Source organism: Salvelinus alpinus, chromosome 7 (assembly GCF_045679555.1).
Source record: "Salvelinus alpinus chromosome 7, SLU_Salpinus.1, whole genome shotgun sequence".
NCBI classification, from domain to species: domain Eukaryota; kingdom Metazoa; phylum Chordata; class Actinopteri; order Salmoniformes; family Salmonidae; genus Salvelinus; species Salvelinus alpinus.
In genome coordinates, this window is record NC_092092.1 from 6,698,538 (window position 1) to 6,710,763 (window position 12,226).

Sequence of the window (12,226 nt, forward strand, 5' to 3'; positions counted from 1 at the left end):
AGGCACATGACAGCCTGCTTGGAGTTTGTCAAAAGGCATCTAAAGACTCTCAAACCATGAGAAACCAGATTCTCTGGTCCGATGAATCCAAGATTGAACTCTTTGGCCTGAATGTCAAGCGTCACATCTGGAGGAAACCTGGCACCATCCCTACGGTGAAGCATGGTGGTGGCAGCATCATGCTGTGGGGTTGTTTTTCAGTGGCAGGGACTGGGAAACTAGTCAGGATCGAGGCAAAGATGAACGGAGCAAAGTAAAGAGAGATCCTTGATGAAAACCTTCTCCAGAGCCATCAGGACCTCAGACTGGGGCGAAGGTTCACCTTCCAACAGTACAACAACCCTAAGCACACAGCCAAGATAACGCAGGAGTGGCTTCGGGACAAGTCTCTGAACATCCTTCAGTGGCCCAGCCAGAGGCCGGACTTGAACCTGATCGAACATCTCTGGAGAGACCTGAAAATAGCTGTGCAGCGACGCTCCCCATCCAAGCTAACAGAGCTTGAGAGGATCTGCAGAGAAGAATGGGAGAAACTCCCCAAATACAGATGTGCCAACCTTGTAGCGTCATAGCCAAGAAGACTCAAGGCTGTAATCACTGCCAAAGGTGCGTCAACAAAGTACTGAGTAAAGGTCTGAATACATATGTACATTTGATATTTCAGTTTTTGCTTTGTCATTATGGGCTATTTTGTCTGGACTGATGAGGGAAAAAAACATTTGAATCAACTTTAGAATAAGGCTGTAACGTAACCAAATGTGGAAAAAGTCAAGGTGTTTGAACACTTTCAGGATGCAAAGTACAAGCTCAAACATACAAGCTGATATGATATCAGTGGCGACCCGTCACTCAGGGCAGGTGGAGCAGATCCCCACCTGTTTAGCTAAAAACCAAAAAAAATGAACATGTTTTGCATGTTATTTCAGGATTAAAAAAACGTATCAGTTTGCAAACAATATATATATATATAAAACAAAATCATTGAGTTAATAAAGCCTCATACAAACAAGGTCTCTATTTTTGCTTTCTTCAGTAAGGCAGCTCCAAAAGGCAGGTGTTTCAGTCTAGCTCAGTGCTTTCTGGGGTGGTGGGGCAGCAAGCGGAAAATACGGAGCTTAGGGGTTGTTAATGTTCTCTAGCTTCGCCGTGATTGACAAAATGTGGAAAAAGTCAAGGGGTCTGAATACTTTCTGAAGGCAATGTATAGGTAAGGGTAAAGTGACTTGGCAAGTGACTTGGCATAGATAATAGACAGTAGCAGTAGTGTATGTGGTGAGTGTGAAAGTGAATGTGTGTGTGTGTGTGTGTGTGTGTGTGTGTGTGTGTGTGTGTGTGTGTGTGTGTGTGTGTGTGTGTGTGTGTGTGTGTGTGTGTGTGTGTGTGTGTGTGTGTGTGTGTGTGTGTGTGTGTGTCTGGTGTTATAATCTACAGTACGTGTGCGCATGTTATGTGTGTATGGCGTATGTGTGCGTTGTGGTTTCAGTGTAAGTACAGTAGCAGTCAAAAGTTTGGACACCTACTCATTCCAAGGTTTTTCTTGATTTTTACTATTTTCTACATTGTAGAAAAATAGTTTAGACATCAAAACTGTGAAATAACACATATGGAATCATGTAGTAACCAAAAAAGTGCTAAACAAATCAAAATATATTTTATATTTGAGATTCTTCAAAGTAAACACCCGTTGCCTTGATGAGAGCTATGCACACTCTTGATGTGGACACCAAGGATATTGAAGCTCTCGAACTCGCTCCACTAAAAGGTGTGTCTTCATTTTCACAGCGACTGATTGCTTCCATTCACATAAAGGTCAATAAAGAGGAACTCTGAATCAGTGTACACTAGTTTGACAGGTTCCTAATGGGTTATTAATGGAATACAAAATGAATACAAGTTTGTTCCCTCCCCCGCTATTCTTTATGGATCCTAATATCTACAATAGAACAGTGAAAAGCCAGGATGTTGCATTAAATACGAAAGTAGTTTCTTGTCCATATACAGCAGCAGGGATATTACAATGTCAATCCTGCTTTTAAAATCATATTCATTCATTCAGAATAATTTATAGCAAAAGAATAAGGTAAGAAAGACCAGTGAAAATTCCTACATTTGGCACCCAGGAGAGAAGAAATCTAGACCGTGGGGTTCTTCAGGCATGACGTGGCCAGCTGACATATGCGCTAACCTAGGTTGAAGATACCCTTCTCTCCAACAGAAGCTTCACAGGCAGCGGAGATTAGCTTGAGCACGCAATCACAGTTTCTGGAGAGGTAATATTGATGGTTTCTCGGAACTCATGGCTTCTATGTTCGAGGCTAGATAGAGTACAGCATTTTAGCTAAGCTTTTTTCCAAACCTTAACCTAATTCTCCTAACCTGCTAAATAAATTATCCTAACCTGCATACTTTAATTCTCCTAACCTGCTATGTTAATGATCCTAACTTGCTACTTTAATTATCCTAACCTGCTACGTTAATTCTCCTAACTTGCTACTTTAATTCTCCTAACCTGCTACGTTAATTCTCCTAACCTGCTACTTTAATTATCCTAATCTGCTACGTTAATTCTCCATCTAGACACAGCAGCCTTGTGGAGGGCATTCTGTCCCTGGTTATCCCGAGTGTCCACACTGATGGAGATCTGTATGGAGTACAGCTACAGACAGAAGTGACTTTACATAGCAGGTTAGGAGAACTAACCCAGCAGGTTAGGAGAACTAACGCAGCAGGTTAGGAGAACTAACGCAACAGGTTAGGAGAACTAACGCAGCAGGTTAGGAGAACTAACGCAGCAGGTTAGGAAAACAAACCCAGCAGGTTAGGAGAAATAACGCAGCAGGTTAGGAGAACTAACCCAGCAGGATAGGAGAACTAACGCAGCAGGTTAGGAGAACTAACGCAGCAGGTTAGGAGAACAAACCCAGCAGGTTAGGAGAACTAACGCAGCAGGTTAGGAGAACTAACCCAGCAAGTTAGGAGAACTAATCCAGCAGGTTAGGAGAACTAACCCAGCAGGTTAGGAGAACTAACGCAGCAGGTTAGGAGAACTAATCCAGCAAGTTAGGAGAACTAATCCAGCAGGTTAGGAGAATTAAGGCAGCAGGTTAGGAGAACTAATCCAGCAGGTTAGGAGAATTAAGGCAGCAGGTTAGGAGAACTAATCCAGCAGGTTAGGAGAATTAAGGCAGCAGGTTAGGAGAACTAATCCAGCAAGTTAGGAGAACTAATCCAGCAGGTTAGGAGAACTAATCCAGCAGGTTAGGAGAATTAAGGCAGCAGGTTAGGAGAACTAACCCAACAGGTTAGGAGAACTAACGCAGCATGTTAGGAGAACTAATCCAGCAGGTTAGGAGAACTAATCCAGCAAGTTAGGAGAACTAATCCAGCAGGTTAGGAGAATTAAGGCAGCAGGTTAGGAGAACTAATCCAGCAGGTTAGGAGAATTAAGGCAGCAGGTTAGGAGAAGTAACGCAGCAGGTTAGGAGAACTAACCCAACAGGTTAGGAGAATTAAGGCAGCAGGTTAGGAGAACTAACCCAACAGGTTAGGAGAATTAAGGCAGCAGGTTAGGAGAACTAACGCAGCAGGTTAGGAAAACTAACGCAGCAGGTTAGGAGAACTAACCCAGCAAGTTAGGAGAACTAACCCAGCAGGTTAGGAGAACTAACCCAGCAGGTTAGGAGAACTAACGCAGCAGGTTAGGAGAACTAACGCAGCAGGTTAGGAGAACTAACCCAGCAAGTTAGGAGAACTAACCCAGCAGGTTAGGAGAACTAACGCAGCAGGTTAGGAGAACTAACCCAGCAGGTTAGGAGAACTGACCCAGCAGGTTAGGAGAACTAACCCAGCAAGTTAGGAGAACTAACCCAGCAGGTTAGGAGAACTACGCAGCATGTTAGGAGAACTAACCCAGCAGGTTAGGAGAACTAACGCAGCAGGTTAGGAAAACTAACAGAGCAGGTTAGGAGAACTAACCCAGCAGGTTAGGAGAACAAACAGAGCAGGTTAGGAGAACTAACCCAGCAGGTTAGGAGAACTAACAGAGCAGGTTAGGAGAACCAACGCAGCAGGTTAGGAGAACCAACGCAGCAGGTTAGGAGAACCAACGCAGCAGGTTAGGAGAACCAAAGCAGCAGGGTAAGAGAACTAATGCAGCAGGTTAAGAGAACCAACACAGCAGGCTAGGTGAACTAACGCAGCAGGCTAGCAGAACTAACGCAGTAGGCTAGGAGAACTAACGCAGCAGGCTAGGAGAACTAACGCAGCAGGTTAGGAGAACCAACGCAGCAGGCTAGGAGAACTAACGCAGCAGGCTAGCAGAACTAACGCAGTAGGCTAGGAGAACTAACGCAGCAGGCTAGGAGAACTAACGCAGCAGGTTAGGAGAACCAACGCAGCAGGTTAGGTGAACCAACGCAGCAGGTTAGGAGAACTAACGCAGCAGGTTAGGAGAACGAATGCAGCAGGCTAGGAGAACTAACGCAGCAGGTTAGGAGAACCAACACAGCAGGTTAGGAGAACTAACGCAGCAGGTTAGGAGAACTAACGCAGCAGGCTAGGAGAACTAACGCAGCAGGTTAGGAGAACTAACGCAGCAAGTTAGGAGAACCAACGCAGCAGGTTAGGAGAACTAACGCAGCAGGTTAGGAGAACTAACGCAGCAGGTTAGGAGAACCAACGCAGCAGGTTAGGAGAACTAACCCAGCAAGTTAGGAGAACTAACCCAGCAAGTTAAGAGAACCAACACAGCAGGTTAGGAGAACTAACCCAGCAGGCTAGGAGAACGAACCCAGCAGGTTAGGAGAATTAACCCAGCAGGTTAGGAGAACCAACGCAGCAGGCTAGGAGAACTAACCCAGCAAGTTAGGACAACCAACGCAGTAGGTTAGGAGAACTAACGCAGCAGGCTAGGAAAACTAACCCAGCAAGTTAGGAGAACCAACACAACAGGTTAGGAGAACTAACGCAGTAGGCTAGGAGAACTAACGCAGCAGGCTAGGAGAACTAACGCAGCAGGCTAGGAGAACTAACGCAGCAGGTTAGGAGAATGAACGCAGCAGGTTAGGAGAACTAACGCAGCAGGTTAGGAGAACCAACGCAGCAGGTTAGGAGAACCAACGCAGCAGGTTAGGAGAACTAACCCAGCAGGCTAGGAGAACGAACCCAGCAGGTTAGGAGAACTAACCCAGCAGGTTAGGAGAACCAACGCAGCAGGCTAGGAGAACTAACCCAGCAAGTTAGGACAACCAACGCAGTAGGTTAGGAGAACTAACGCAGCAGGCTAGGAAAACTAACCCAGCAAGTTAGGAGAACCAACACAACAGGTTAGGAGAACTAACGCAGCAGGTTAGGAGAACGAACGCAGCAGGCTAGGAGAACTAACGCAGCAGGCTAGGAGAACTAACGCAGCAGGCTAGGAGAACCAACGGAGCAGGTTAAGAGAATTGAGAAAGGTGGAAGGAGGGTGAGTCTGTTTGGACTATTATGCCAACTTCTTCTCTAGCATTCTCATTCCAAACATGGAATGTCTGGCTTCACGATGACAGCAATCGAGTTGGCGTGATATCACAAAGAGATCTGGGACCGGGTTGGAGGCAGGGGTGGAAGAAGTTGGAGAGAGGGTCCGTCTCAATAGACTGAGACACTAAAACATAGGGGAGGACGGGCTTGTGGGAATGACTGGAGGGGAATTAGTGGAATGGTATCAAATACTGTAAATCAAACATATGGTTTCCATGTGTTTGATGCCATTCCTTTTGCTCCGTTCCGGGTCATTATTATATGTTCCGTTCTCCACTCAGCAACCTCCTGTGCACTCAACGGATTAACTTTTACAGCAGATGTTACTTCCACACACCAGAGGAGAAATATGTGTTATTAGTAGCTTTTTTGTTACTTCTTCTTCATCTTTGGTTGCATGCCGCCACCTACTGTGCGGTAGTGTGTGGTCGATCACAGTTACATTTTGTGATACAAAAATAAAATAGGAAAGGGGAAAAAAAAAAAAAAAAGCTCCACCAACAAACCTCTATATACCACTACTACATACCACCAACTAACATCTATATACCACTATTACATACCACCAACTAACATCTATATACCACTATTACATACCACCAACTAACATCTATATACCACTATTACATACCACCAACTAACATCTATATACCACTATTACATACCACCAACTACCATCTATATACCACTATTACATACCACCAACTAACATCTATATACCACTATTACATACCACCAACTAACATCTATATACCACTATTACATACCACCAACTTACATCTATATACCACTATTACATACCACCAACTAACATCTATATACCACTATTACATACCACCAACTAACATCTATATACCACTATTACATACCACCAACTAACCCTCCATCTATATACCACTACTACATACCACCAACTAACATCTATATACCACTATTACATACCACCAACTAACCCTCCATCTATATACCACTATTACATACCACCAACTTACATCTATATACCACTATTACATACCACCAACTAACATCTATATACCACTATTACATACCACCAACTAACATCTATATACCACTATTACATACCACCAACTAACATCTATATACCACTATTACATACCACCAACTAACATCTATATACCACTATTACATACCATATGTATTATTGAATGTGCAGTATAGAGTAAAATACCTATAACTTTTATTTCTTCGTTTTTTCCTTCTTAACCTGTGTATTTGCTTATGTTCTTTGCTAAATATGCATTTTGAATGTATAATTCCACTTACGTATATGTTTGTACAATTAGAAAAAAAAATAATGAAAGAAGCCCCAGTTCCCGATTAGGAATTCCAAGTTGCTTGACCGATAAACGATTATTCACTCGGAGCTCTTTTTATTTTTTTCTTGAACGCACTGAAGTCGGAAGTTAGAGATTTCCAAGTTCCCAGTTGTTTTGAACGTGGAAATAATCTTAATTGACTCTTGATTGTCAGTGTCATACACTTTGACCTAGTGCGTAACCCGGAAGTGTAGTCCCGTCTGCAGTTTTCACAATGATGAGACTGGTAAGTCGTCAATTGTCGCTTTCTTTCATCATATCATTTAATGATTTGATCAAGTTTGGTTATTTGGTATGGTAAACATGTTACTAAGAAATCACATCGTAATATTGCATCGTCCTGGGACGTATGGAGAAAATATACCTCTCATTCAGAGAAGCTAGCTTGCATGCTAACATTATCGGTTAGCTAGGATTTGTTTACATGTTAGGCCTATTTAACAAACTAGTTATTTTATGACAATAGCCACCTAACAAATCACGAACACTAACTAATCAATATCTAGCTAGTGAGGTTGGTGAAGTTGATAGCTATCACACACTGGACATGTAACAATCCAGGTATTGGCTGTCTTGCTAGCTAACGTTAGCTTTTTTTAACGGGGATCACTGTTTTAGTATGCAATGGATGACGTATGCAGATTATAGCATTTTCACATCACATGTATGGAGTGATGAATGTTTTCTTTCATATGTTTCTAGGATGACAACGATGATGACGTCTCCCTGTTTGATGCAGAGGAGGATACAGGCAGAGGAAAGTCAAAGAAGACTAAAATCAAGTAAGTTGGTTCAGCCACAAGACGGTATAATGCAATGGCTCGCAGCCCTGAGTAAAAGCGACAGATCAATTCAACCTACTGTATTGGCTGTGAAACGCATGAGAAGTTCATGGTCTTTCCATCTTTTCTAGGCATCCAGTGGCCTCCTTCTTCCACCTATTCTTCAGAATGAGTGCCATCCTGGTGTACCTGCTCTGTGAGCTCCTCAGCAGTAGCTTCATTGCCTGCATGGTCACCATCATCCTCTTCCTGTCAGCTGACTTCTGGACCGTTAAGGTAGACCCTAAACAGTAGTAGAACAGTTAATAATAATATAATACTAATAGATCAGTAACAGCAATATAAAATCAATAGAATATTAGTAGAATATCAATAGAATATCAGAACAGCAATAGAACAGCAATAGAACAGCAATAGAACAGCGATAGAACATCGATAGAACAGCAATAGAACAGCGATAGAATATCGATAGAATAGCAATAGAATATCGATAGAACATCAATAGAACATTAATAGAACATCGATAGAATATCGATAGAACAGCAATAGAATATGAATAGAACAGCAATATAATATCAATAGAACAGCAATAGAACAAGTGTAAATATTGTCAAACCTCTTTTTCTTTTGCTTGAAGTAAGTAGCCTAATTATGTATTAACACCAAATACTATATTTCAGAATATCACAGGCCGGTTGATGGTGGGCCTGAGGTGGTGGAACCAGGTGGATGACGATGGGAAAAGCCACTGGGTGTTTGAGTCCAGAAAGGTAGATCACACACATCCCAGTCCTTCTGGGTAGGCAGTAACTAACTACCCAACAAACTACTACCCTCTACTGAAATACCTTCGTCTTTAGGGTCAAACCTAGTTCCATAGAACCTGTATCGACTGAATTTTTATGTCATAGGGTAAATCCATTTGAATTCAATCACTTTTTTTGACAGTATCCCTTTTGATTCAAACAACACTTTCCGTACATGTTTGGCCCATGATAGAAGTGGTTAGAAAATGAGTGACTTTTTGGACCTAAATACCAAAACATTCAGGAGATTAAAGGTGCTCAGTTGACCCATTCTACATACCCCAACATACCATGATACATTCATGTCTTCATCACTGGAAAATAAACATGGTTGAGTTTGATATCATGTAAAAACTTACAAACATTTTTATCAAACTATATTTTATTATTTCTTGAAAAAACCAATTTTTTAATAAAAAATAATATAATTTTTAAACCTTTAACGTCAATGATCTAAAAATGTGTGAATATTTTCTTTCTCCAGATTCACATATGTTGTAATTTAGACTCTATTTCACATAATCTGATGATTTTGTGTGGTGCCTGCCGTCTGTTGAGAAACAACATGCTCTTGAGTACAGGGTGGGTGTCATTTCAATCATAGATATAGAATTTGTAGATATGACCTATCCCTCCAGACAACTGCAATTTAGCTGGTACACCATTGAAATTGAATAGAAATGTTAACCTCTAATTACTACAACAAAGATCACCGCCAGTCCATCCACTGTCGAATGTGAACTTAAATGGTCATGTCTATTCTATTATCTGTAGTTCTATGATTTCAATAGGTTTCCTATGGAGTATTGAGAGTATAAGATATTCCCACTGAAGTCAACATTCTCTGATGTGTGGACCTCCAACCATCTTTGTGGTACCACTTGAAAGTTGACATTTTCAATTTTATTCCCATTTTTGTACATTTATCAACCAAAACATGACACCACACTTCATTCAATAGCATGTTGTGTCTCAACCCGATGACGGGCACAACACAAAAACCTTAGATCAGGGATGGGGAACTTTCATCGGGGTGGGGGCCTCATTAGTCTGCAGAGGCATACCCATACCCACACATGCTCTTGAATCTCCCCCTTGACAGTGGAGAGAAAAGGAGAAGAAAAAAACATTCAGAGTTAATTTCCTGCAATTCTACACATTTTGACATGGGGCGTAGAGAAAATGATGCAGTTTTAAAACAAGTCTGCTGAACTTCTACACATTTTGCCATAGGGTGGATAGAATACTTTGCAATTTTATAACTCATTTAGTGCCATTTTAAATATAGTGTGGGAAGAAATGTTTGCAATTTTTTTATATATCTGAGTGAGTGTGACTAACAAAATCAATGGGGGCTGCCTGGTTGGCAATTCGACCATGATTACTACAAGTTTAGACAGCTGGCTAGACTAATTTACCAATCTCAAAAATGTCAGCTGACAAGGTCTAATTGAGTGACTGTCAGTGACTGACATAGCAAGAGAGAAACTGCTGATGAACAACCAAAAATCTCAATTGCATCTTGTGTATTCTACTATTCTTACTCTCAACAGTAAGTTGAGACATTTACATTTACATTTAAGTCATTTAGCAGACGCTCTTATCCAGAGCGACTTACAAATTGGAGACCCCGATTGAGTTCCAAAAAAAGGTTTTATTTACGGGCCTACAAAAGTGGTACCAGTTGCCACATCCCTGCCTTCGATTATGTATAATATGATCTAAGATACAATATATTCGAATATGAAAAAATGGTAAACTTATTTATTTAAAAATATAAAAAAATATCCATAAATTATTAAATAGTTTGACAACCCTGTTTGTAAGCTTTTACATGATATCAATCTCAACTGTTTATCTTTTCCAGTGATGAAGACATGGATGTATCATGGTATGCAAAATGGGTCAACTAAGCACCTTTTATCTCCTGAATGTTTTGGCATTCAGGTCCAAAAAGTAACTTTCTGAGCACTTCTATAATGGGCAAATATGTATGGAAGGTTTTGTTCAAATCAAAAGGGGTGCCTTTCAAAAGTGATTGATTTCATATTAATTTACCCCATATCAAAGCCTATTAGTTGGTAATATCTGACTCCACCTACTGTATACAATCCTGGGGTTTACATTCTTTTAGATGCACTTTTTATTTTAGTCTACTTGGTAAATATTTTCTTCTTCTTGAACTGCACTGTTGGTTAAGGGCTTGTAAGTAAGCATTTCACGGTAAGGTCTACACATGTTGTATTCGGCACAAGTGACAAATAAAGTTTGATTTGATTCGAAGCATTATAACCCTCAATTATAGAATTGACCCAAAACTTTATATTGTCAAATTCTAACTTGGTCAACAAGCTAGTAGGTTATTCTCACATCTGTGAAATGCCTATCTTCCTCAGGGGAATTCAAAGCAGCTTGTGTCAGACTCCGAGTCGAGGATCTTCTGGCTGGGTCTAGTCGTGTGTCCTGTCATCTGGGTCTTCTTCGTCTTCAGCACCCTCTTCTCCTTCAAGATTAAGTGGCTGGTTAGTTTTAATATAAATACTGTATATACCACTTAGCAGATACTTCTACCCAAAGTGGCTTACAGTACATTGAGTGCATGATATATTTTTTGTCTACGGGATCACTACGGGAATTGTATCCCACGAGCTTGGTATCGCCAGCGCCATACTCTCTCATAATGACGTTGATCAGTGTGAAAAGTGGTGTGTAAGTCCCTGTTGTCAACGTCTTCTTCTCCTCCACCCAGGCCGTGGTGATCATGGGCGTGGTGCTACAGGGGGCTAACCTGTATGGCTATGTTCGCTGTAAAGTGGGCAGTAGGACGAGCTTGAAGAACATGGCTACAAACTATTTCGGACGGCAGTTTCTTAAACAGGTAACTTTCCTAATGCCTAGTCTCAGAATTTCATTTCCGAAGGGTACCCTTGAAAGCGCCCTGACACACTTCAGGAGAAGGGTGGAGAATCGGGATGCAACGTAGAAAGTCCTTCCAGGAAATGGACCAGAATTGTTTGAGGTTATTGGATCAGGATGTTATATCTAATGTTGTTTTTTTGTTTTGTGTGTTTTCTCTGACAGGCAATGACTAAAGAAGAGGAATCATAAAGAAGGACGTCTACTCTTTAAAGATTTGAACATATGTTTGCATTATTCTGAATGCCGTTGTATATCTGGAGTTTTACTTACAACTAACACTTAATAGAAATCTTTTGGGACATTGCTTACCTTTGACGAGTTTTCCCATTTTGATACCATTTCAAGAGAGAAATAGCATAATTTGTAGATAAGTAAGTTTTTCCACTGTAGCTATACTGACTCAAAGCAAATCCCTTATCTGTTTTGTTGTTTTTGCATATTATCCCTAGACTTTATACAATACAATGAAATGTTGTTTCTGACTTGTATTATACAAACATGTTGCCTGTATAATGTTGATGGTTGTAAATATAGAACATCAAGGTCATGTGTTCATGTTTTTGTGCAAATACATTTATAACATTTCAAAATGACGTGTGTTTTTGAGTTATTTTGGATGTACTGCACGAGGTGCATTCTACACTACTAAACTTTTTAGAATCTTTTGCTAAATATAATTTTACTTAGATGTTTGGTGTCAAAGAGTAAGGCCCCCGAATGGCGCAGGGGTCTAAGGCATTGCATCTCAGTGCTAGAAGCGTCACTACAGACCCTGGTTCGATCCCGGGCTGTATCACAACTGGCCGTAATTGGGAGTCCCATAGGGCGGTGCAGAATTGGCCAAGCGTCGTCCGGGTTAGGG

The 12,226-nt window shown here is 41.1% G+C and overlaps 1 protein-coding gene across 1 annotated transcript; it reads left to right on the forward strand.

Moving 5' to 3' along the window:
* Nucleotides 1-6,952: 6,952 nt before the first annotated feature.
* LOC139580370 (Golgi apparatus membrane protein TVP23 homolog B-like) lies at nucleotides 6,953-11,954 on the forward strand. The gene is made up of 7 exons (XM_071408986.1): nucleotides 6,953-7,083; nucleotides 7,560-7,639; nucleotides 7,771-7,915; nucleotides 8,320-8,409; nucleotides 10,842-10,967; nucleotides 11,195-11,323; nucleotides 11,527-11,954. Exons 1-7 carry the CDS (start codon nucleotides 7,072-7,074, stop codon nucleotides 11,551-11,553), a joined length of 609 nt encoding a protein of 202 aa, XP_071265087.1. The 5' UTR covers nucleotides 6,953-7,071; the 3' UTR covers nucleotides 11,554-11,954.
* Nucleotides 11,955-12,226: the final 272 nt, after the last annotated feature.

Bases quoted from the DNA above. Each gene is read 5' to 3' on its own strand.
- LOC139580370 (XM_071408986.1), top strand. The intron at 8,410-10,841 runs GTAGATCACACA...TATCTTCCTCAG, and splicing joins GGGTGTTTGAGTCCAGAAAG to GGGAATTCAAAGCAGCTTGT. The intron at 10,968-11,194 runs GTTAGTTTTAAT...TCCTCCACCCAG, and splicing joins CCTTCAAGATTAAGTGGCTG to GCCGTGGTGATCATGGGCGT.